Here is a 23892-nt window from a genome sequence, read left to right as displayed (position 1 = left end):
GGACTTGCCAGTATATGGAGCTTTTTTAATGTCAATGTCGCCAGTATGCGCATGCGCATGCGTATGGACACGCCCTAGAGCCGCTTGCGCAACGTATGAAACCCGATATGCCGAGTTGAAGATTGAAGATGAGCCCGTATCAGCTGGCCGGACCGGCTCATTTGGCAACGGCGACTGCATGCCATTGTGATTGCATAAGACACTTGGCTCTGCTGCCGTTAAAAGATGTGCGCTTTGCTTTTTATGATAGCCTGTTAGCTGACGCTTTTATTGGCTGTTGCTGAAATGTTTGTTGTCTTCAAGCCAAACTGGTTATCTTTACTTAAATACCGTGCAGACGATCGGAGCTAGATCAAGACACAGCCAGAAGTGTGTACGGTGAATGCTTGTCAGGGCGTCGTCATTGTAAGACGAGAAAGTTGCTGCCAATGCAAAAAGTTGTTTTGGCTGAAGACCCAAATCAGTGCCAACTGTGATGCATGTGTTAGGTGAAAGGTACAAAAATGCCAAGCGGCATTAAAGTGGCAAGTCATATGGGAATTCATACATGCTGATGGAAATTTGAATGAATACAAGTGACTTCAAGAATCGAAAGCACTTGGGGGGTATGGCAACAGGAAGAAAGAATACATATTTTACTTTTAAAGCAAACTAAGTAGAGTAATTGTTTAGTTATATACCAAGCTATAAGTTGTGTTATCGCATTGCCTCACATTATTATAAAATTATTTATGCAATCTGAACTGCACTTGAAAAGTTTCTTAGGTTTGGGTACTCAGCTTCGTAATGTTTGTGTAGGGAAATTAAAGTGCTTGCAAAAATAAATAAATCTAAAGCTAAAAGCCACCGAAAAAACAGCCACATTAAAAATATTCATTTTTAATTATAATAGATTATTATGATACATGTCTTTTTGAGTCTCGTAATATAATCTTTATTAGCCTCTTTGGGCTTCAACCAATGAAATCAACAAATAAAAATCTGTCAAGGGGCGCATTTTTCAAATCTTTGTATATAAGCTTTATTGGCCAGTTTGCCTTGGACTTTTAATATAACCCTAACCTGTTGTGTAAAAAGGGTATAATGGTTTTGTGCAAATGTATGTGGCATGCAGAAAGAAGCAAAAGCCGATTAAGTAAAATTCTTGATTAGCAATAGTCGCTTTATTCTGGCCATGTCCTTTTGCCCGTACGTATGAAAATGTTGATCTCAGAACCCATTAGAGCTAGAGACCTGAAATTCTGAACGTAGATTATCCTAGAGTCAGCTTAATTTTGTTTTCGGTAATTGATAGCTTGCCTCGTGTTCAAGCAGTCGATAAGAATCGATTATCAATATCAATATACATTTTAGCATATCTCTCTCATATTTGGCACGTAGCTTCTCGTGCTGTACACACAGACTTGGTATATTTAATTTTTTGGATAGAACCCCTTATCACGCATAATCAAATAAATAAAAACTGCTGCCCTTTTACGAAAATACGAATATCCTATATTATGATAATTCCTACTTAGGAGCATTTGATCAATTATTAAAAAAAAAAATTGTTAAAACATGAGCTAGCTCAAGAATGCACACATACATTTATATGCATAGCTTTCTGAATTCTATAAATAGTAGTATAAATAGAAGAAGTTCTCTCGATTGAAGTTCCACGACGGCGACAGAGGGCATGCATATATATATCTATATATATATAAAGATATGTAAGCCAGACATAGAAGTAGGACTACAAAAGATGAAGTTTCGAAAATGTAAGCAATAAAAGCTTATTTTTGCCTGGGGCCTTTGGCTATTAAACTTTTCTCGTGTGTGTTTGGGCAAGTTCGAAAAAGTAAGTTTGTAAAGGGAAGGCTCTTGTCCAGCTTAAGTTAACGGCTCGGTTTCGACAGACCCTTGAACCCAAGTTTTGGTGCAACATTTTGTTAGCCTTGTATTATAAAATGTAATAAAACATATCTTAATTAAATGCCGTTGTCCTGAACATATTGAAGCCAAAGGTTATTTAATTTAAACCAAGCTATTTTGAACGTGCTCCACTCGGATATTTCCGGAATTCCCCGCTCAGAGCTGTCGATGCCAACTTTTAAGTTTCTAGTTAGGAAAAGCTATCGTGATTAATCTTTTTGGAATTTCTAGGGCATAGAAAAAGTGAAATATTCTATATCTGCGTAAAATATACCAAATATTTTCATAAACCAGAATTGCGATTTTGGTCGATTTCATGGAACACGGGGCGCTTGCACGTTCTGTGTTCGACGCGTGCATACAAGAGACGGACGGACTGACACATAACCGGACATTTTGGGTATCGAAATAAATGGTTCGTTAGGGTCTCAGACCGATTATTTGTGAGACAATTGGTTTGATTTATGATTCAGCTTGCAGCCCTTATGTAAGTATATATGTTTATATTGATTCGTCATGTATGCCAACTCTTTGTTGTCTATGTAAAATAATATCGCAGTTTCAGTCTATTTTTAGTATAAATAGTCCTTAATGTAAGATCTTGTGATTCTTTGAAGGAATATCAACAAAAAATGTAACTAAAAGCTTCGTAAAAATATAAAAATGTGCTGTATAATAAATATGATTTGTTTTTGTGTTTATATTGTTGTGAGTATTCTGTATGTACAAATAATTTTTGGATACTGGATAGAGCTGTTCAGCTATATCTCAATATATCAATAAATATCTCTACGCATATTGTATTTGCATATAGCTATGATATGCATGTATGTAATTTTCTGGGGTTCTTATATACAAAATAATTATGTTTGTTTTTGGGTTTATTTAGGTTTATTGTGCATAAATATTTAACGACTAAAACTAAATGCAATAAACTCAAAGTAATTCAAAAGGAAAAAAAAAGATATTCAAAAATTTGTAAGCGAAATTGATTTAAAAATGAAGGGGCTTAAATAAAATTAAGTTTATTTTACAGTTTTCCGCTTAGGGTCGTTAGAGATTGCATTGAACCAATTGGAAAGGCATTGCATTTCATTACTGCATGTGATTGTGTGGGATTGTATATGTGTGTATGTTGTGTGTGTGTATGTGTGTGTGTGTGTTAGCATATGTGTTGGTGTGTGTATGTATATTACTGTTATTATAAATGGCAGCTTGAAGAATACAAAGTTGAAGTGTTCAAAAGCAGCAGGTTTTTACCACGATACGGCCATAGGCAACCATATGGTAAAATTTTATGAAAAACTATTTTTATTATTAAAAAAAAAAAGTTGCAATTCTGAAGGACAAGATAACGCCGATTATTTACAGGGCGGCAGAGGGGTTAAACTTAATGCGTTTGTCTCTGTACAAAATAAGACTAGAAGTAACTAACTACAATTGGTGGTGCAGCAATTAAGGAGCCACCGTGGTTGTTGTCGCTGTTGTGGTTGTTGTTTTTGCGTTGCGCTGGCGTTTCATAGGTCGCCGGCCACGCCCACGACGCGCCTTCTTTCGACGCACCACATGCGTTTCGCTGCTGTAGCTGATTTTCTCGCTAATGTTGCTAATGTTAGTATATGTTGTTGCTGTTTGTGTTTGGCTGTCGTTGTTGTTGTTACTACTGCCACTAATAGCGCCGTTTGTTAGTGTGAACGTTGTCTGTGCATAACTGTTGTGTTTATCAGATAGGTCCGAAAGCTGATTACTGGGCGCCTGCAACACTGACGCATGGCGCACAGAAAACGCCGAATTTGAGTCGGGGGCGAGGCTTGGTGCGTTGATAGAGCTGGGTGGCAACAGGGTGCTGCTGTCTTCGATGCCGTTTGCGGCATTGGCATCTGACTCGCCCTCCGACGCTTGCACCTTGCTTAGTATGACCTTGTCGAGATTGGCTATCGAGATGATTAGGGGTGAGGATTCATTGGATTCGGGACGAAGTAGGGGTACAATGGGTCTTACGTATGTGGCTGGCAGGGCAGACGCAGCTGTTGGTGGTACAGTTGTATTAATTGTATCCAGGTCTGTATCCATGAGGGGCGTAGTATCGGCATTCCTATCGACGGCGTTATTAGTATCGATGCTCAGCTGTTTGGCCTTACGCGCCGAGTCAAATAGCCCTTCTAGCGAAATCGTGGATGTTTCGAAGGCCTCACGGATGACCTCCGGTAGCAGCGATTTGCCGCTGCGATCCAACTCAAAGTCACCTTCTGTCTGTGGCAGACTATTGCGGACTGGAGCTGAGTTCTTGGGAACGCTAGGCTCAGTAGGCGTGTAATCCGCTACGGTACTGTGGCCATCGTTGATTTGGATATCGCTCCCATCCACCAAATGCACATACTTCACTACACTGATCTCACCTAGCTGTTCCACATGAGGCAGTGACTCGACGCGCAAGGTGCCAAAATCTTGATTGGCCTTGGATTTGCGTTGGGCGGCCTTGGTTTGCTTCGAGTTAATTTCTACAATGCGATTGATTTCGATAAGCTTATGCTTGGGCTCCACAGCGGTAGTCTTACTGCCCAGCGGTCGCCCAGTAGGCTCCTGTTCCTCTTCATTTTCACCTTCAACCAGGGTAAATACGTGCAATAGCGTCGTTGCTGGCGGTGGTGGTAGCGTTGTCAAAGACAATGTTGCCTGTGCTTTGTCCTGTGGGGGTGAAGAGATGTTTGTGGCTTCATTAGCATATTCATGGAACACAATTTGTGGCTGTGCGGTTTCGGTTTCAGTGTTTGTGGTGTCTGTTGACTGTGTTGATGTAGGATTTGTTGTTGGTGTGGTTGGTGTGGTAGTCACATAGCCCTGCCTCTGTTGCAGCTGATCGTAGGCATCCTCACTTTCAACCACTTCGGTTTCTAGTTCTGCGTCAGTCTTAGCGGCTACCTTTGGCTTAAGGGTCGTATGCTTCTTGCTGTGTATGTCAAAGATCTTTTTATTGCGTGCATTAAGCGCATCAATATTAAGATCTTCAATCAGTGGATTCTCGCTAGTGATTTCCGGTGTCTCTGTTGAAGGACCTGTGTATTTGCGCTCGTAACTGCGATTGTTGCTGGGAATGAACGGAGCTGGTTTCAGAGGTGTTAATGGAGTCGTGCGCTCATAATTGTTGGCCACCGGGCGTAGAGTCAAATTGGGAGTTGCCACGCCAGGCGGACGATTCACCACACGTGGGCGATTGCTTCCACCAAAGCGATTCACTGGCGCAGAGGACGAACTGCCTACAGTGCTGAAATTGGTCTGGCGATTGCGAGGATTGAATGGTACATTACCACCGTTGGCATTAGGGCCGCTGGCGGTGGGTGCAAAGTTTGGTCGATTACCGGGCGGCACACGATTGTCCTTGGGCCGATAGGCGGGCGGCGTATGGAATTGTGGCTTGCTGGTACTATCCCCTAACTGCTGTTCCTGGCTGGAAACAGGTTCTTGACCTTGTTGTTTGCTTGGCTGTTCTTCTTCCTCGTCTTCATCCTCATTATCTTCGTCCTCGTCTTCGTCATCATCATCATATTCTTCTTCGCTTTTGGCATTCTCCTGATCTTGCTCAGGTTGTTTGTTTTTGGGAATAAAAGGTCTTCTCACCGCTACCTGACTGCCCAGCGGGCTAGTATTTATCAGCGGCTGTGGGTGCTCCTGCTGTTGCTCGTAATCCGCATCTTCTCCGTCGACATCAATCTCTTTCTGCTCCTGCTTAAACCGATCGGCACCTGGCAGTCGCGCACCCCTAGGATCGCTACGCACAAAGCCCTCGCCTCTGTTTCGCACATTGGAGTTAAAGGGATCATAGCGTCCGTTCTTGCGACGCACAAACTTAGCTGTGGGTCGTGTGCTGCTGAACACTAGAGCCGCTTTAGTGGGTGTGGTGGCAGCTGATGGGGCATAAGGGCGCTTGGCTACTAGCTTGCGTCTAAAAACCGGACGCTGCGATGAAGCTGGTGTTGAGCTTGACACATTAAGCTCCACATCGTCATTGTCTGGAGTGGTGGTGGTGCTCAATGGCGTTCTTTCGACTAGCAATTGCTTAAGTCTATCATTGATGACACCCTGCTCCCCACTACCACGTGCTTGCTCTGCCTTTACTTTATCGCGCAGTTGCTGCAATGTAGAATTACCCTCACTTTCATTCTCCTCATCGATGTTTTTGTCGTCTTTTCCCCGCAGTCTACTGTTTATGACACCATCAGTTGGCTCGCCGCGGGACTGTTGACTTTTGAGTCGATTTCGCAGCCTCTGTAAGTCAACAGGTCGCCGCTCCGGCTGCACCGACTGTTTCTGGGAATCTGTACTATCTTCGTCCGCATCCTTCCCTGGCTCAACATGTTGTGCAGCTCCGAATCGTGAGTGGCTGGGTAGAAATGGCTTACGCGTGGTTGTAGTTGTTTCACCAGCAACTGTCTGCTGATCTTCACTGCTTGGTTCATCTGTGGCTAGCTTATTAGACTCGGTGGTTGTCTCAACTGGTCTAAGTTTGCGCACAATCTTGCGGAATTTTTTTGCAGGCGTGTTTTTGATTGGGTTAGTGGTATTGTTTGCTATTGTGATTGTGTGATTGGTGTTCTCAGTATATGTGGAACTGGCGCTATTAGTGGTGCTGGCTGTACTATTGCTACTATCAATAGGCTGAAGTGGTCGCCGATATTTAAGTACGCGTATGCGTTTCAGTTTTGGTTTGCCGCTTGTTGTCGCTGTCGTTGTCGTTGCTGTTGTGATTGTTGTGGGAACGGTTGTAGTCTCAGTGGCATCATCATCTTCCTCGCTCTCTTCTGTTTTTTCAGTTGATACGTCATCGATATTAGATATTTTAGTTACCTGTACGCGACTACGTGAGCCGAAGGATAAACGCCTTGTGGTTGATTTTGCCGTTGTTGTTGAGGCTGTTGGTCTGGCTGTTGTTGTAGTTGTGGGGCCTCTTGTGCGGCTCACTTGATACCGATTCTGAAAACGTCGTTTAGAATTAACGTCATTACCTATGTCACTTAAATTACGCTCTGGTGCCCCATTCTCATTATCATTATTATTCTTATCCGTCTCCTCAATATCAATATCTGCTTCTAGACTATCATCATCTTTAGTTTCATCGTTATTTTTAGCATTACCGACTGTGTCTTCAAATTGTTTGTTTGTGTAAGTGTTTTTGCTGTCGGTGCTGTTGTTGTTTTTGTTTTTGTTTTTGTTAGCATTAGAAAACTTAAAAGAGTTATTTAAATAGTTAGCTACGGTGCTATTACCACGTGATGTTCCATAATTATGACTAGCTCTATATGAGGTGCTTTGATATGTGTAGTTTCTAATATTAGGTTGTGTGATATTATTTTCAGTTACGTGTTCTATAGTGTCATTATCCTGCATGTTGTCAATATCCACATCATCGTCCTCGTTGTCGTCGTTGTCGCCGTTGTCTCCATCTTCGTCTACGTCTTCGTCTTCGTCATCGTCATTGTCATCGGTACTGTCGCCGTGTTGCCTTTGGATCAAGGTTAGTATTTTCGTCGGGTTTTCAGTCTTAACAGTTTCTGTATTCGTGTTAGCGATTCGTTGTCTACTGGCAAGTAGCTGGCCTAGAATGGAGCTGGAAGTTCTGCTGCTGAGCTTTTGATCAACGGCCTCTTCGAGCTCAACGTCATCTTCTTCATTGTCTTCGACATTGTTGTCGTAATCATCGTCCTCTTCGTCTAACTGCTGATTTTCATGTTGGTTGGCATCCTCACGATTATATAGATTTCTATTGACTGCCACTATACTACGAAGAGTACTAGAGCTGAATTTTGTCTGCGGCGCTGGAGTCCGACGTGTCCCAAAATTGGGTGGTTTCCGCCCAATGTTTTGGCTATCCTGTTCTCCTTTTTTGGTAGCAGGTATCTGGCTTAGCTGAGGTCTTAGCAAGGCCCGATGGCGGTTCGTTTGCACAAATCCGCCACGTACTGTTAAGCTATCCGAGTCAGGCGTTTTATCGCCAATATTATCATCAGTGCTGGCATCATTGTCGTCATCACTGTCAGCATCGCTTATTAATTTTTCAGTTGTTGTTGATTCCCTGCTAACTGAAAAGCGATTGCGTGTACGGCTCAGTGTCGCATATGGACGACGTGTGCTCACATCGACCTCTTTATCTGTTCCAGGCGTTGTTATTTCCTTTGCTGAGCCTTCTGTGGAGGTTTTATTAAAACGGCGCTGCTTTAAAAGATCACGTGGTTGTGTAGGACGATTTCTGTTGTTTCTTGGCACTGCAGTTGTTAATTGAATATTTCCAAAACCACTTATTTCTTCAGAGTTATCCTTATCTTCTTGGATATCATTTTGACTCGCGGCTGTGGTTGAATTATATCGCCGGCGTACCAGACTCTGGCGTCTTAGGGCTGATCTTCCACTGGTAGTTGTTGGGGCTAAAGTTGTGGATTCGGTCCCATTAACAGCGTTATACTTTTCTGTATTTGAATTCTGTTCAGCACTGGTCTTTGCTTTTGAAGTGGGTGCAGTTGCATTGAAGCGGCGGCGTATCAGAAGATTACGTCTTGATGTGGTTAATTCTATGGTTTCACCGATAACCTCACCATCTCCGGAGCTATTGATTACATCAGCACTGTCTTCATCCTCGTTGACCTCGTTGATTTGCTTAACTGATGCGGTTGTAATTGTTGTAGTGTTGCCACGACGAAGCAACAACTGGTAACGTGGATTTTGATTGCTTTTTGTTTCTGATGTTGGAGTTGTATATTCTGTGCCATTTCTGGACTTCTCCTCATCGTCCTTGGCTTCGTTACTTCCTGCATTATTTGTGAATGAAGCAGATTTCGTTGCATTCAAGCGATTTCGTATTATGACTTTTCTTCTTTTATATGTAGGTCGCCCAGAGGCTGTTTCTGTGCTTGCACTCGTGGACTCACCAAGATCGGGAGCATTAATTTTGCTGGCACTGACATCGTTGTATACCCCAGTATTTGTTGTTATATTCTGTACATCTGTATTTGAGCGGTTACGTTGCAAAATCTGACGTCGTGGCGTGGGACTTCCAATAGTTTTGACTGTGGTTGTTGATGGAAGGTCCGCAATATTGAGACCAACATTGTTCTCAAACTGCTCGATTTCTCTACTCTCTTCATAAGTTGTATTACTCATCCCGATGGTTGTTGTATTAAAGCGGCTGCGCAGCGTATGTTCCCTGCTGATGACGGCAGTACCGATTCCAGTTGTCGAAGAGCTGCTAAGGGTAGTCATGTCTTCATTACTGACAACATCATTTTCATCAGCCAACTCAGCCAGAAGCTCGTTTTCGTCACTATGCTCATCACTTGAATATGTTACACTATCAAAATCGGGTGCACTATTTGCTGAGTTTTCCGATGACACTCTCTGATTGATACTAAGATTTTGACGAGGTGTCGTTGTCGACAGCAGCTTATTAAAGCTACCATTAACCCGTCGCGTGTTGCTATCTTGACCTGCTGTGGCTGTTGTCTTGTTCCTTCTGCCCCCAAAAAGCTGAGCGAGACTAGGGGCACTCTTCGTGGTTGTCTCTAGGTCATTTACTTCCCTTGCTTCATCATCCGAATCTGGATTAGTTGTCAGATTTGGACGCTTGCGATTTAATCGGCTATAAGTACGTAAGGCACGGGAATCATTTGTGACTTGCTGCGCATCCGCTAATATGGACAACTGTATAATGCGCTTGGTTTCATTTCGTCCTGCCGTTGTTAGCTTTGATTTGAAAGTTTTACCTTGTCGATATGAATTTATATCCGAGGCGGCGTTCGTTTCCACGGAAAGCTCATTATTATCATCTCCACTGTCTTTGTCCATGAGGCTAGTATTCGTGGTTATTTGCTGCTTTTTGCCAAGCTTACTCTTATTAAATGTTTCCTCAGCATTTTCCGTCAAGTTAGCCCCCGGGTGGCCTAAACTGACCCGGGGGTTTTCAATAAAAAATGACTCAGTTCAGAATTGATTTCGCGTGCCTGCTCCATAGCCAAACGATGGTCATCATCATCGCTTATGTTTTCATCCTCCTCTAATGAATTGGTCGGCTTCCCATTGTCACTTACATTGAAAACATCATGAATCTGCTGTTGTATGTTTACCGTGACGCTCTCGACGTCAGCTGGCTCTGGACTCTTGTCAATATATGTAATGGGCGAATCTTTCACGTATTGATAGTACTTTCGACGATGATAAATTGGCAGCGACAGCTTGTCATCATGGCTAGTTTCCCTGCCAGGTTCAGCTGCAGGCGTGAAGCTCACTATGGCAGTTTTGTTACTAACCGTTTGAATGCTATTCAATTCATTTGTTAAATTATTTTGTAGATCCTTCAGATCATCACTGATGTCTGTTGTTGAAGGCTTATTGGTCGTTGTTGTTGTAGTGCTGCTGGTCCTTAAACGGAAAATGTTTTGTTTAGCAACTGGCTGCTGTGAACTTGTTGTTGGCTCCTCTGTTGTTGTTGTTGTTGTTGAGACGCTCGGTATAGTTGTAGCTACGGGTCGCTTGAAGGTCAGCTTACGTCTGGTCGGAGTGGTACGTGTAGATTGGTCTGTGTTTGCTTTCGAAGTTGGTCGCTGGAATTCTTTCTTATCAACTACTGCAGATTGCGGGGTCGTTGATGCTATTGTTGGCGGACTTATGGTTGTGCTAGGTCTTGTGGGTCTCAAGCGTGGGCGAACTGTAGTCACTGCACTTTGCCTGGTCGTAGTTTCTAGTTCTGAATCGTCTACATCATTATCGTCATCGTAAACAAACTCCTTAACTTCTTCGTGCTCTATAGTTTCCTTGGGCTTTTTCAACAAACGTCTGCGAGTCTTTGTCACGGTCGGCTGCGATTGTTTAGTCTGCTTTCCTTTCGGAGCAAAGTCCAACGACAGCAATGAGGACAGATCATTACTACGAAACTTCACTGAGCCACGATTTCGGGTTACGGTGCGTGCTGTTGTACTGGCCACCGGTTCACTGACCTCATCAGATATATACTCATATTCGGCCGGCTTCTCTTGAACAGTTTTGGTGTGCACACGCTTCACGACCTTTCCATTATCAATTGTACGCACGTAAGTAGTACGCGTGCGTGTTAAGCCATTGCCCAAAGATTCAGTTTGGCTGGAGGTGCGATTGCGCACAGTTCCAAGTGAAGCGCGATTGTTAAGCTTTGCACGCGTTAAGTTCTTATCGGCTATACCACTTATATCCTCACTTTTTGGCACTGCCGTCGTGTTATAATTGTCCGTCAATTCTTGATCTTTATAAGGTTGCTGTGGCGCCTGCTGGTGGTTGTATCGTACGCGTTTGTTTTCATCAGCCGCTAACAAAGATGAGAGATCGCCTTCCTTGCGGGGTCGATAGTTGCCCCTGACAATGACACGCCGCCTTGAATGCGGCGTGGTGCTATTAATAACAAGATCTTCATCTTCACCTGCGTCTGTCGCACTGGCTGTTGTTGCCTTCGCTGTTCTAATTTCGCTGCGAACAGTTGAACGTCTAGTGCTCGCAGTATATGCTGTTGTTGTGGTGGTTTTCGGGGCCGTCTCTGTAGTGCTTGTCCTTTGCACTTGGACTGAAGAGCGGCGTGGATGTGGGTCAACAGATTTAGTGCTTAGCTTCTCGGTAAAGCTTGTTTGGCTCTTCACTTTAGCTACATCCTTATCTAACGATTCTATCTGAGACGTATTACTATTCTGAGGCACTGCTGTGGTTGTTGTATGCACTGATTGTTCAGTTGTTGTGGTGGTGCTGCTTTCAATATCGGGCACAGCTGGCGTTGTAGATTCTTGAACGGTTTTAGCCATCTCAGAAGACGTGCTCGCCAATTCGGAAGTATTATTATTTTCACTGCCAGCTTCAACATCTGCGCCGAGGGTGGTTACCTTTGAAATTTCTACATTATTTGATAGCAACGTTGTCAATAAATTTTTTCGCAAAGTTGCACCCTCAGTGGCTATCTCCCTTGATTCCTGCTCAGTTGCTGTGTTGCTATCGTCAGAGCTGTCATTTAAGGCAGGCGCTATAGTCTTGCCACGAGCCACTACAGGGGGCTCATCGTCAATTATTTCAGCTGCAATATTCTCATCCTCAATTGTTGTTTCCGTAATCAGGCCTCCTCGTTGTATGGGCAGATTGTCTTCTGACCGGTTCACTTCACCTAGATTGCGCATAAAGCTGGAACTGCTATCTTCGCTCAAATGGGCACCACTGCTATCGCGAACTATTGAAGTGTAGGGTACCTGTTTATCGACACTGCCGCGAGTAGAAGTACGACTTATGCTTTGGTAGTTACGTTTGCCACTTGAGTTGGACGCTGTGTCGGTCTCATTGGTCACTTGAATTTTTGAGTTTCCATGGCCGGAAGACACAGATTCATCTTCAGCAATTGTTGTCTGTTCTATTAACCCAACGTCGTCAAATATTTTAGTATTGTTTTCGATTTTCTCTTCCACCCGGCTATATGTACGAGCGATGTTTTGATAGCTGCGACTTGTTGTTATCTGCGAAGTTTGTGGCGTCGTGACTGGTTCCTCGATTCCATCTCCATTTGTATCGTTAACTTGCGCCGATGAAGTCGAATAATCAACCGCTAAACGCTTGCCAGCATACCTACGTGAATCTTTGTCTTTGACATTGAACGAATTGGGCGGCCTGACCGTACCTGCTGGAATTTGCGTAGGTCGGCGCGTATGTTTAATTATTTCGGTGTGTTGATCGTCATCTTTAGTACTTAAAGTAGAGGTGCTAACTACATCATGCCTTAATATATTGCCACCATTACCAGCTACGTCTAAATCTACTATACTTTGTGTGCGTATTGCGTTTGTTGTGTTAGATTTGGGTGTTGTTGGTTGGGTGTTTGTGCTAGGGTCCAACAACGTTTGACTATTATTGGCACTCACCTTGGGCCTATCCACTTTGGATAGACGCGTTTTGCCTATTCCCGCAACATCATCATGTCGAGTATTGTTTACGTTATCGCTATCATTATCGTAATTATTAACAGTGCTGTTTGTTGTTATGGTAGGAATTGGTTTAGTGGCTGTGGGACGTGTGCGACGTCGGGGATAACCAAAGGGTCTTGGACTAGATATGCCGCCCAGCGTGTTGATGTTAGTTGGGCTTACAGGTAGTTCGGTTGTATTCAGTTCAAGTTGTGTTCTTTGTGGTTGCCTTCTACCAGAGTAGGTGCTTTTAATGATATTTACAGTAGGATCGCTGCTACTGAAAGCTTGAGAGTTACCAAAGTTGGGACTAGTATCGTTGACTGCTGCTGCATTATTTTTCTTTGAGTTGTTGTTGGTCGTGTTTATGCGTCTGTGACTGGTTGCATACTTAGTCTTAATTGTTGTTACCTCGTTATCAACATTGTTTATTTGATTGTCGTTGTCGTCTTCGTCGCTGTCAATGTTGTTTTGTTCACGATTGCCAGTTGTTCTTATTTTGGCCTGTTCAGACTCCGTCGTAGTTACTGTTGCGGTTGTCGTTGGGGCCGCAACTTGTGATAAGTTGTTAATATTTAAGTCAAGTGCTGGTAGGTGGACTGCATCGCTTGGCTCATTGGCCGGCGGCAGTGTGGTAAACTGTGACTCTAAGAAATCGGTAATACCATCAGCCATGCTCAAGGAGTCGATGCTGGTGGTTGGTGTTTGGATAGTGGATAATACTGGAGGTGTGGGTGTGGGTGTGGTTGTGGGTGTGGGTGTTGGTGAGGTGTTGGTGGGGGTGGTGGTGGTGGTAGTATGGCTGTTAGTAGTGCTAGTGCTTTCAACTGGTTCAGTGGTTTCGTTAATGATAGTGGTTGTTGTAGTGGTTATATCTGATTGGATGCTGATTGATGCAGGTGTGGTTGCTGGTACATTATTAATTTTCACAGTGTTGCTTCTGTTGTTGTTGTTGTTGTTGTTGTTGTAGTTGTTGAGGGTGCTGGCCTTGGCAGTCTCAGCGCCTGTAATTGTTGTTGTTTCTGGTGGTGTTGTTGTTGTGATTGTTGTGGTTTTGGTTCTGCGGCCAATGCTCGCGTATTTACGTGTATTTGATGTTGCTGTGGTGCTTTGATTTCTTGGTACCGTTACTTTTTTCTGTTGTGGCTCATCCTCGTATTCCTCCTCGTCTTCATCAGAATCATGATCATTAGCATCAGCTCCGACATCAATTGCACCGCTGCTCTTTGTGGGCTGCGTCCTTTCAAGGTATTTATAGCTACAGATAGGGAAAGAGTGTGTGTAAATGGAAAGCAACAATAATTTCGTCTGCATTTAGTTACCGATTGGTGTTCGAGATAATTGCTGGCTCAGAAACTGTGCTTTGCGGCCGTTCTGTGCTACGTCCACGAGTACGGCTTAGTGTAGCATAGTGTTTGGTCTGCGTTTGCTCCTTAATAACAATGGGCTGTTCGGGCTCCGTCACTGATTCAACGGGCGCTGTGGACGTTGTGGTAGGTCGGGAGCGTCGTAAGCTGGTGTACGATGGCGTGACAGAGCCAATCGGACGCCTCGTTGTATTCACCGGATCTTGCTTGGAGTCAGCCTCTTCCTCACTCAAACTATCATCATCTCTAGAGGTAACTTCCGCTTCTTCCTCATCGCGTGTAGTGCCTCGATTGCGATTAATTGTCACATACGGCTTACGTTCCTTAAGAAAGCCATCGAATTCGGCAAGCTTTTCCAGTCCCTCGTTTTGTGGTCCCTGACGGCTGTTGCCGCGCAGTACGGATGAGTATTTTGAATTGTTTGTTTGCGAGCTGCCATCGCCGGCGACGGCTGCGTTGCTATATTCAACCGATTCAGTAGACTGTATTTTAGCAACATTGAGGCGTTGGCGTGTAAATGTGCCCAATGTTTCAGGACGATTTAGAACACGATCATACAATGACTTGCTAATTGTGGAAGGTGTTGTCGGTGCGCCGCTAGCCACGTTCTCCTTCAGCGTTATAGAGCCGTCTTTATTTCGCAGCAAGTGTTTCTCCAGCTGCTCCACGCCACCGACCTTACGTATAAGATCAATTAGCTCCTTTATGACTTGTGGGTCCTCTTCAGCATCAGTGGACTTGCTTGATGTCTGTGCGTCATCATCGTCCTCCTCGTATTCTAGCACATCTTCCGCTGATGCTGCGGTAGTGGTTCTTGTGGTGGTGGAACTTGTGCTGGTGATACGTGGATAGACTGGTCGAGCCACGGGTGCTGCTGTGACACGATTGTAGCTACTTGTAGGGCGTTGTGTTGTCGTCGTTGTACTGCTTGTCGAGGTTATAGGGCGTGCAGTTGTCTGTCTGTGTTTATACATTTGATACAATAATAATTATTACATATATATATATGTATATTATGTAGACATCAGTCACTTACTTCTGGGTCTTGCATGGCACATTGCGTGCAAAATCGCAAGAATCGGCAGCGGGATTAAAGTAAAGCCCAGAAGGACAGGTGAATTGATGAGCCACAATGCCCAAACCAGAAGGACCGCTATCTAAACACCAGTAGTACTTCTTGCAGTCGCGAGGATGCTGGAAAAAGCCCTCCTCCTCGCATTTGAAGTCAGAGCCGGGATCGGGCGTTGTCGGCGGTGGTGGCGTCGTCGATGCACGTCCACCAATATACAGCGACGGTCCCTTAGCCTCCGTCAGTTTTATAGTCGTAGTGGACGTTGTCGTTGTGGTGCCTCTATGCGCAGGTCTTCGAGTTGCACTTGGCTTTCTTGCGTTTACTTCGGACTCGGAGGTTAAGTGATTCCTGGTGCTGGTAATGCCATTGTCCCGACTTCTCGAGCGTGACGGCTTTTGCGGGCCATTTGACTTTGCTACTTCATTAATGCCCAGTCTGTGACAGTGCGAAAAGTAAATGTGAAATTAAAGATTGTAGCAAAACTAATTCATATTTTTTTTTTGTACATTTTTAATAAGCCTTCCGGAGGTGAATCGAAAGAACGATATCAATAACACATTTTATGTTATTGAAGCAAAAAAAAAAATGAGGTTAATATCTATTGGTTGCCATACAACGTGATTCCCCGTAAAATGCGATTGCCGACAAATTAGCAAGAAAGCCCAGTTCACAGTGGCGTACCTAGGACCACGTTCGAAAACTTATATAGCAAACGAGGAGTACTGACAACTATTCCGGACATTTAAGATTGTGCAAGCATGAATGAAAGTGTGGGCTCCGCAAGCGAAGAAACTCCAGACCAGGATCTAGACAATTGTCCAACTATAAGCAGACCAAGACTCCACAGCTGGGAGGCAAGACCCTCAATTCTAGAGAGGTGAGAGCTTTGAAGGCTTGGAAAATCAATGCACTCCTCCATATGATAGGACTGGACAAAATTCTATAAGCAGCCAGGTTGTACTTGACTCTACCAACTGACAATTATAAAAAAAATTGTGTGGATTGAAGCGAAGAATAATATGCAAACATGCTGCTGGGTACTCATTGTCGGGTGCTAAACAAAATATCGCTAAATATTGCATTGTCGCATGAATTCTTATAAAACACAAATTGTTTATTCAGCTTATTTATATAATACTTACCCAAATGCCTCGAGCATAGCCTCCTTGGCAGCCTCAATCAAGGGATATGGCTTACCACTGCATGTCCCACGGAAATCATCATTATCTATGGCCCAAAACATAATACCACCCAATCCATGGGCGACCACATACTCTGCCTTCTTACGTACAATTGCCTCATCATCGTAACCCACCCATTGATTGCGCCTGTAGGCATACGGACCCATGACATTTTCGTTGGGCTGCACCACAGTCCATTCGGGATCTTCCTTAAGTGTTTGACAAATCTGTAATATAATTTATTATATAATCATCGGCATGGGTACATTTGAAGTTGCTTTGGAATATCTACCTCATAATATGCCAAATATCCCTTCTCTCTAGTAGCGTCACCCTGTTCGCCAGGTCCCTCCGAAGGTGCACCGAGCTCAGTGCTCTCCTCATTAATGAGCGTGTAGGAGCGTCCGTAGGTAGGTATGCCCAATACCAGCTTATCACGATCGGCTCCAGCTTTTAGATAATATTTGATGGAATAGTCCTGTTAGATAAAAATATATTATTATACTTATGCAACAAATTTAAGATATGTCTTAACGATTTGGCAAAATCGTCACCGCTTGAATGTAAAATTGTCAACGATTTGGCGAATTCTACCTGAAGTTCTGTGTGTACCTAGTTTCAGATGGTTGCGATCTTAAGCTCATTTGTAAAGATTTTCATGGCATTTTGTTTTAAGACGAATTTCACACTTTTTGGAAAGTTCAAAGTGGATATTGATTCCAAATATTGGTAGTTAATTCAATGGGCTTAAACTAGTTAAAATATATTTCTTTATATGCATTCAGGTGTGGCACTTACAATATTTAACTCAGCATCATAGTTATATTCGGAATCATCCTCCAGAGAGTAAAGAGGCGCATGATGATTAACCGATGGTTCATGTGAGGAATGAAAATCATAGGTTAGGACGTTAAACCAATCCAGATATTTGTTTAGCTTGGGCACATCGTAGCCCTTGTCAATGTATTCAATGCCGGCTGGCACAGCCATGGTAAGCAGCAGTCTCGAGCGTCCAGTCTTCTCCGCCTCGCGTTCAAACTCAGATCTTAATTCCTGTACAAACTGCGCATAGTTATCCCGATCACGCGACTTTCCGCCTTCACGATGTGCTGGATATTCCCAATCTAAATCGATACCATCGAAATGATTTTGTCGCAAGAATTTCAATATATTCTTTATAAACTGTTGTCGCCGATCGGCACTAGCCACCAGAGGTGAGAAGCGTGAAGAGGCCTCGTTCCAGCCGCCAATTGCAATCATCGTTTTTAGCTGCTTGTTGTACGTTTTCAGGCCGGTAAACTTAGCATAACCACCTGGGAAAGTTAAAGTGAAAATGAACAATCCGACAAAGAAGGAGCAGGGCGGCAATTGAAGTTGATTCGAGATGAGTTCAATTTTGTTTCAGCAATGTTACATGTGTGTGTAGACATATCTGGCTTACCTTGTTCTATATCCTGATACTTGTCAAATGGCTTCATTTGATTATCCTTGGTGAATCCACCGAATGCGTATACCAAATGTGTACACAAATATGGATTTATATTTTGAGGATTAAATTTAGCAGTGCCTGGTCGGTAGACACTCCAATTCGTATAGTAACAAACCACTCGACCCTCACTGCTCGCAACTGTAATGTTAAATAAGAATTAATCGTTTTAGTTTTGCATCGATTGAAATGACCCAATCTTTAAATCTTACCATCAATGCAATAGGCCAATGCGCAGAGGAGTAAGAGCGTTTGCCAGCCTACTCCAGGCCGAAACTGTAAGGCAAACAACAATAAAACGAATAAGTCGAAGTCGGAAGTGATAAAGGTGCATATTATTGTAATAAAACTTTAACATTGACAACGGCATCACTGGGCTGAGATGCGGACATATGAGACAATTTTCAGTGACAAAAAATATCAAAGCAATTCAACCACGACAAATTCGCATGAAGGTCGACGTGAATACTGCATTCATCAAAACACGTTACACAACCTCACAAACTTAATATGCTAATTTAATTTAATGAAATACAGCATCATCTTTAAATCAGTTTTTATACCCTGAACCCATGAAACTGAATAAAAAGAGTACAATGGTTTTGTGCAAATGTAGCCAACAGGCAGAAGGAAGCATCTCGACCCCATAAGTTATATATGTTTTATGTGTCAGCATCTATAGTCGAGTATCCAGCTTTTCCGTCCGTCTGTCCGTATGTATGAACGCGTCGAACTTAAAACCTAAAGAGCTACACCAATTATTAAAATATGCCCGCCTACTGCCCGCGCAATATGCGTTAGTTTTTGGTCATTAATAAATTGGCCCGCTTCCAAGCAAACAATTTGGCAGAAGAAGGTACCAGAGGACTCCTAGAGATCACCTACACTTGTTGTTTGTGATTGGTTTCTAGTAAGTAAGTAAGTAAAATAGTGATAGGAGTCGGACTCTTAAATATTTATACTCGTTAAGAGAGTGTTTAGTGTTTAGTTTAGTTGTGGAAACATATTTTGTCGCTATTCCAGTTTAAGACTTGATATTTGGAATATGTAGCGCATGCCGGCGCTAGAGTATTAAGAATATTTATATAGATTTATATATTTTTAGCAGTTTTGAACTTTGTACAAATATTAAAAAGTCGGTTGCAGCCGACTCAATATTCTTGTTTGTTTTACTTTTGTTTGACCGCATTTTTTAAACAAAATGCCAAAGTTTGGTAACATCTTAAAAACAACAACTCGAATGGTTTAAGTTACATGCATATATACATTACATAGTCTACCTTACAAACAGTCGACTTTTGGCCAGCAGCGCACAATAAAAACATGTAAGAGTGCTGTATACGACTGTGCCCGACTAGAAGGTACCCTGTGCCTGTTTGCATCGAGATGCACCACAACAAACACTACAATTGCAGTTTACACATAAACCACACACGCAATCACGTCTTGTACTTTTTGCATTGGCTGTTCTTCTTTCTCTCTGTGCTCAAGGCTAATTCTTTAAAATTGAATGAATTGGTTTAAGAGGTAGTAGTAGATGGGAGAATCTATATTTGTGTATGTGAACCGAGAACCTATAAAGATATTATATAAATAGATTTTGGAAAAAATGTAGCTCAATACAAGTAGATTTATATCCACTTTTAATTCGTTGGATTTGATAGTTTCCAAGATGAATACATAATACACACAGATATGGCATACCCACTTTGCCATTCTCAATGGGTACGAGGTATAATTATATAAGCAAGCCAAACAGCAACAAATGGTAGCAGCTTGTTATGGAATGTGCGTGTATGCTGGCCATGCCGGTTTTAGTTCCATACACATACGCCGTCTCTTATTCATCGAAGCCGCAGTAAGTTTTACACACACCCTAAAGAGAAAAAACTTGAAAGATTTGTATTTCAGCGAAAAGTAGTAAAAATGCCAAGTGTGGATCATCATCATCTGCAATAAGCTGAAGTTGTTTTTGGCTAATGGGCACAGGTAGGAGTATGTAGGTGGTTCACAGCATTGTTTTGCCTAGTGTTTATTTATTCATTTAAGCTGCTGGAGGAAGTAGCAGGAAGCTAACTCTTTATTTTATGATTAAATTATCTGCTATTCAGCTGAAAATTATTTCTGTTGATTAGCTTACAATTTATAATTATCTTGCCGTAAAAGCGTTTCAAAATAAAAACTTTAATATAATCGCAGGTCTTCAACAGACTTGCAGTTTATTCATTGACTGAAAAATGGGAAAACAGGTGAAAATAAAAAGAACAAGTGAGAACTTTTATTCTACAGGCCTAGGGCAACCACAAAAATAGCTGGTACTAGCTAGGGATGAATAAGGAATATATACTTGTTGAAATATTAAAAATACATAAACGGCACATTTTTCTATTTTATCGAAAATTCTAGTTTTTCGTATATTCGTGCAATAAGTTCACTTTTTTTCAAATGCCAACTGGACTTGTGTGAATTGAGTGAGCTGGATGCATATTTAAATTTGGTAATTATCAAAGGTACGACAAAAAAATTTGTCTAAGTCATGCCCACCCAAACGATTGTGCAATATTAAAGGTTAATGCCTTGGTTTTTTTAATTCCAAAATCTAGTTAATTGATATAAACGGGGAAACGACTTCATATTTAAGCTACATTTTATAAAACATTGCTGTGCAAACGGTTAAAAACTCAACAAAAATGTTATTGCGGCCCAACAAAAAGCCATCAACAATACTTGAGCCACAAAGCTTTCCCCTTAACCCAAAGCCGTAAGTCGTTAGCCGTATCCATATCCGGCATGAGTTGGAGTGTGCCATATGTTAGCCACTTGTGGCACAAAACATTGAGGTAAACATTTTCTCGATTGACGTAAAGGGGTTGTGTTTTGATGTATATGATATGTGAATTTGGGTAATGGTAACTGCACTCAGTACCAGAGTGAAGACCAAAATAAATTTGATCGGGCCTTTGGCCATTATTGAAAATGGCTAAACACCTAGCAGCAGCAGTGGCGACAACAACAGCTACAACAATATATGTCTATAAGACGACTTTTGATTAACATTCATACATGGCCATAATTTACATTGGTTGGTGCTGTTGTTATTTTGTTGTCGCACACATTGCCTAATATTTCTTTATTATCGATGGCGAAATGAAAAGCGACTGCAGGTTGCTACTTGCAAAAAATTTATTGCGTACATATGTACAAATTGCAGTCCGAAAAAAAAAATAAACCAACAAATATCTAAATAAAATGCCAACAATTTGGATTGCACATTGCGCATGTGCATTGATTGGCCCGACTGTTGACAAATTTGCCGATTTAACGCCAAATGCATAACAGACAAGGCAAAAAGAAACCGACTCATGAGTGTGTGTTAGTACTTAAGGCAAGTGGAACAATTGCCAAATCGTTTGCTAACCAAAACGGACTCTAATTGAGTGAAGTCCTTTGCAATTAAAAGCTATGTAATGCGACAGAAGATATGTCTTTTAAGGACGGGCTAACCGGTTGATGTTGTTGCAGGCTGAGCTCTGTTTCGGCCCAATTTGAGAATCACTTTCAATGAGAGATACCCTAAATTGCCGCGGCGAAGACAGCTGATGGTGGTGCTGCTAGCTCCCAAACCGCAATTTTTGCCAGAAAGTTTGCCGATGATGTCGATAAGTGTTGCAACACAACGAACAAACGGCCACACAACTGTGCCAATTTTTTTATTTTTATTTTCTTATTTTCGAGTCTACCCAAAGCAGCAACTGCAACTGAAACTGCAGCTGGAAGCCCGTTTCTTATGTAAGCGCCAGCAGCGATGGCCGCGAGTTTGAGTTATTGCATTGTCTCATCTGAAGTTGTCTCTGTTAATACGCTTGTTGCCGTCGCTACTGCTGTTAGCTTAGTTACTCTGTCTTCTGATGTAGTTAGTGCAGTTAGCTGTTACTTCTTGGACAGTCTCTGCTCCCGTAATTTTGGTTTTTCGCATTACATAAAGCCTGCGTACTGCTAGCCTTGACAACCAAACAACTGGTCTGAAATGCCCGACTAAAAGAGATCCTCAAGCTAGCGCAGTTTCTTCTTAAATGATACGAGCTAAGATATTTATGAGAAAATAATATATTATCAATTTTAGGGAGAACGGAAAGATGTAACGAAAAGTGAAATAATCTGAAGTTGCATACACACCAAAAAATTCTAATTTTCATGTTCTGTCCAAAAAGACAGAAAATTAATAATTATCGCAATTTTAGGAAATGGGGCAGAATATCGAAATATGCATGTATGATAATCAAGCATATTTGATATTAGACGAATATACGGACGGATTTATCTAAATAAACTCAATTAATATTTTTTATATCGATAGCGATAGCGATCGAAGATACATCCTTGTGTTACATATATTTGCACAAATCTATTAGACAATTTTCACCCGTCTACAATGTGACTAAAAAGAAACCTTAACAAACATTCTAACCTCTTGCCTATAATGGATCAAGGATACTTAATTTCTTTGGGACAGATAATTGTTTTAATTTAAATGACAAACTTCTTCAAATAATTATCATTATCATAATGAGCAATTGCATTGCCGTCTTCAACACTCAAAAATATAAATTAGAATTGGAAAAAAACAAGCTACAGAGTTAATACATTTTTTGTTTATGAGTTTCTTTCCTTTTGGACGCGAATTGCCCGCGTCAAGTTATCAGAGCTTCATCCATAATGCATTTCATATGGAACCGAACCCAGAATCAATAAAAAATTAAAATTTATCTCGAGTTCCATGAACAAAGTTATGTCTTAGAAAGATATTCGAGAGTGAGCTTGAAGTCGATTGAACCAACAATTGGCATCAACTGTTTACGTACATTTTGGTTCCTTGGTATGAGACTTGAACATTCGTTCAATTAAACTTTAACCCGAATTTTGTTTTTAAAATGAACGAATTTTATGAAAACACATATCAAACCAATTCAAATCAATGGCACTGCCAAGAAAATAAAAACTTTATGGAGTCGGATGTGTCTTCATCTATGTGTTACACATTCCATGACAAATGATAATAGCTTTTGCGAGGTTATAAGATGTAGAATCATCGCAGTCGGGACACTGTAACCACAGCGACTTTAAGCAGGGTGCGGTCGTGGTCGAAATATTTTTGGATCGAGCCGGTCCGCGTGTTGTGAAAGACATCGCCTTGGCACGGGCTGTATTATCTAAAGTTTTGCATTTGAAGCTTGGAGCGAAGTGCAACCAACCATTCAAGGGCAGGCACACCCAGATAAAATCACACATTCAAAAATAAACATGCAAAGTGCATATTTATGACAAAGATTAAATTAAAATAGCAGCATATATATGCACATGATTGTATATACATATATGTGAATGAATGTACAAAAATGGCTCGCACTTCTTGCCAGCAGTCACCAGTTTGGCCAATATGATGACACATTTTCATTAAAACCTGTAATATTCTTACTGTTCCATAGAATTTTTTCGCAAAAGGGCAATATCCTTAATATAGTGGCTGTAGTTGCTGAAGAAAGAGAAAGAGTCCAGAATAAATACAATGAGCTGGTATTTACCAGACGTGTCCGGTCCAAGTTTGCTGCTTTAAATTTTAGACATCAATTTTCCACCCATGTCTAGTCTTTTGTTAGTCTAACATTTTTCAATTTACCCATCTAGCATGATTTCCACGTCTCAATTAATATTCTTAAACACTCCTTGTTTAATAGATTTTTCGAATAGTGTGAAACACTTTTCCACCTTCTTCAACGTCTTCCCATAAGGTAACTATGGCTATAGCTATTGCTTACCAATCAGCCTGTCAGTCGGTCACACACTATAAGGAGAGCGTTCTTGAATAACTTTGGTGTTTATAGACCAATTGTTTTGAAACATATCACCAAAAAGTGTATATTTACCA

The 23892-nt window shown here is 41.9% G+C and overlaps 1 protein-coding gene across 3 annotated transcripts in view; it reads right to left on the bottom strand.

The window, feature by feature from the left end:
• Nucleotides 1–892: 892 nt before the first annotated feature.
• Nucleotides 893–23892, bottom strand: part of Cht6 (Chitinase 6) — a 33993-nt gene continuing 10993 nt past the window's right edge. Inside the window, exons 3-12 of one of the 3 annotated variants that reach the window (XM_032439688.2) lie at nt 18179–18242; nt 17922–18107; nt 17279–17793; nt 16773–16958; nt 16442–16707; nt 15264–15734; nt 14183–15187; nt 12819–14118; nt 3913–6882; nt 3688–3845 (exon numbers count right to left, since the gene is read on the bottom strand). In XM_032439688.2, the coding sequence (XP_032295579.1) occupies nt 3822–3845; nt 3913–6882; nt 12819–14118; nt 14183–15187; nt 15264–15734; nt 16442–16707; nt 16773–16958; nt 17279–17793; nt 17922–18107; nt 18179–18242 (6987 nt within the window). In that variant the 3' untranslated portion in view covers nt 3688–3821. Of the gene's footprint in view, nt 9712–9845; nt 14119–14182; nt 15188–15263; nt 15735–16441; nt 16708–16772; nt 16959–17278; nt 17794–17921; nt 18108–18178; nt 18243–23892 lie in introns of all 3 variants that reach the window. The other 2 variants (XM_032439689.2, XM_032439687.2) reach the window with 2 other exon arrangements.

This window comes from Drosophila virilis, chromosome X (assembly GCF_030788295.1).
Source record: "Drosophila virilis strain 15010-1051.87 chromosome X, Dvir_AGI_RSII-ME, whole genome shotgun sequence".
Classification (NCBI taxonomy): domain Eukaryota; kingdom Metazoa; phylum Arthropoda; class Insecta; order Diptera; family Drosophilidae; genus Drosophila; species Drosophila virilis.
The sequence above is the reverse complement of the archived record's forward strand: the minus strand, read 5'-3'. Positions and strand labels throughout refer to the sequence as shown.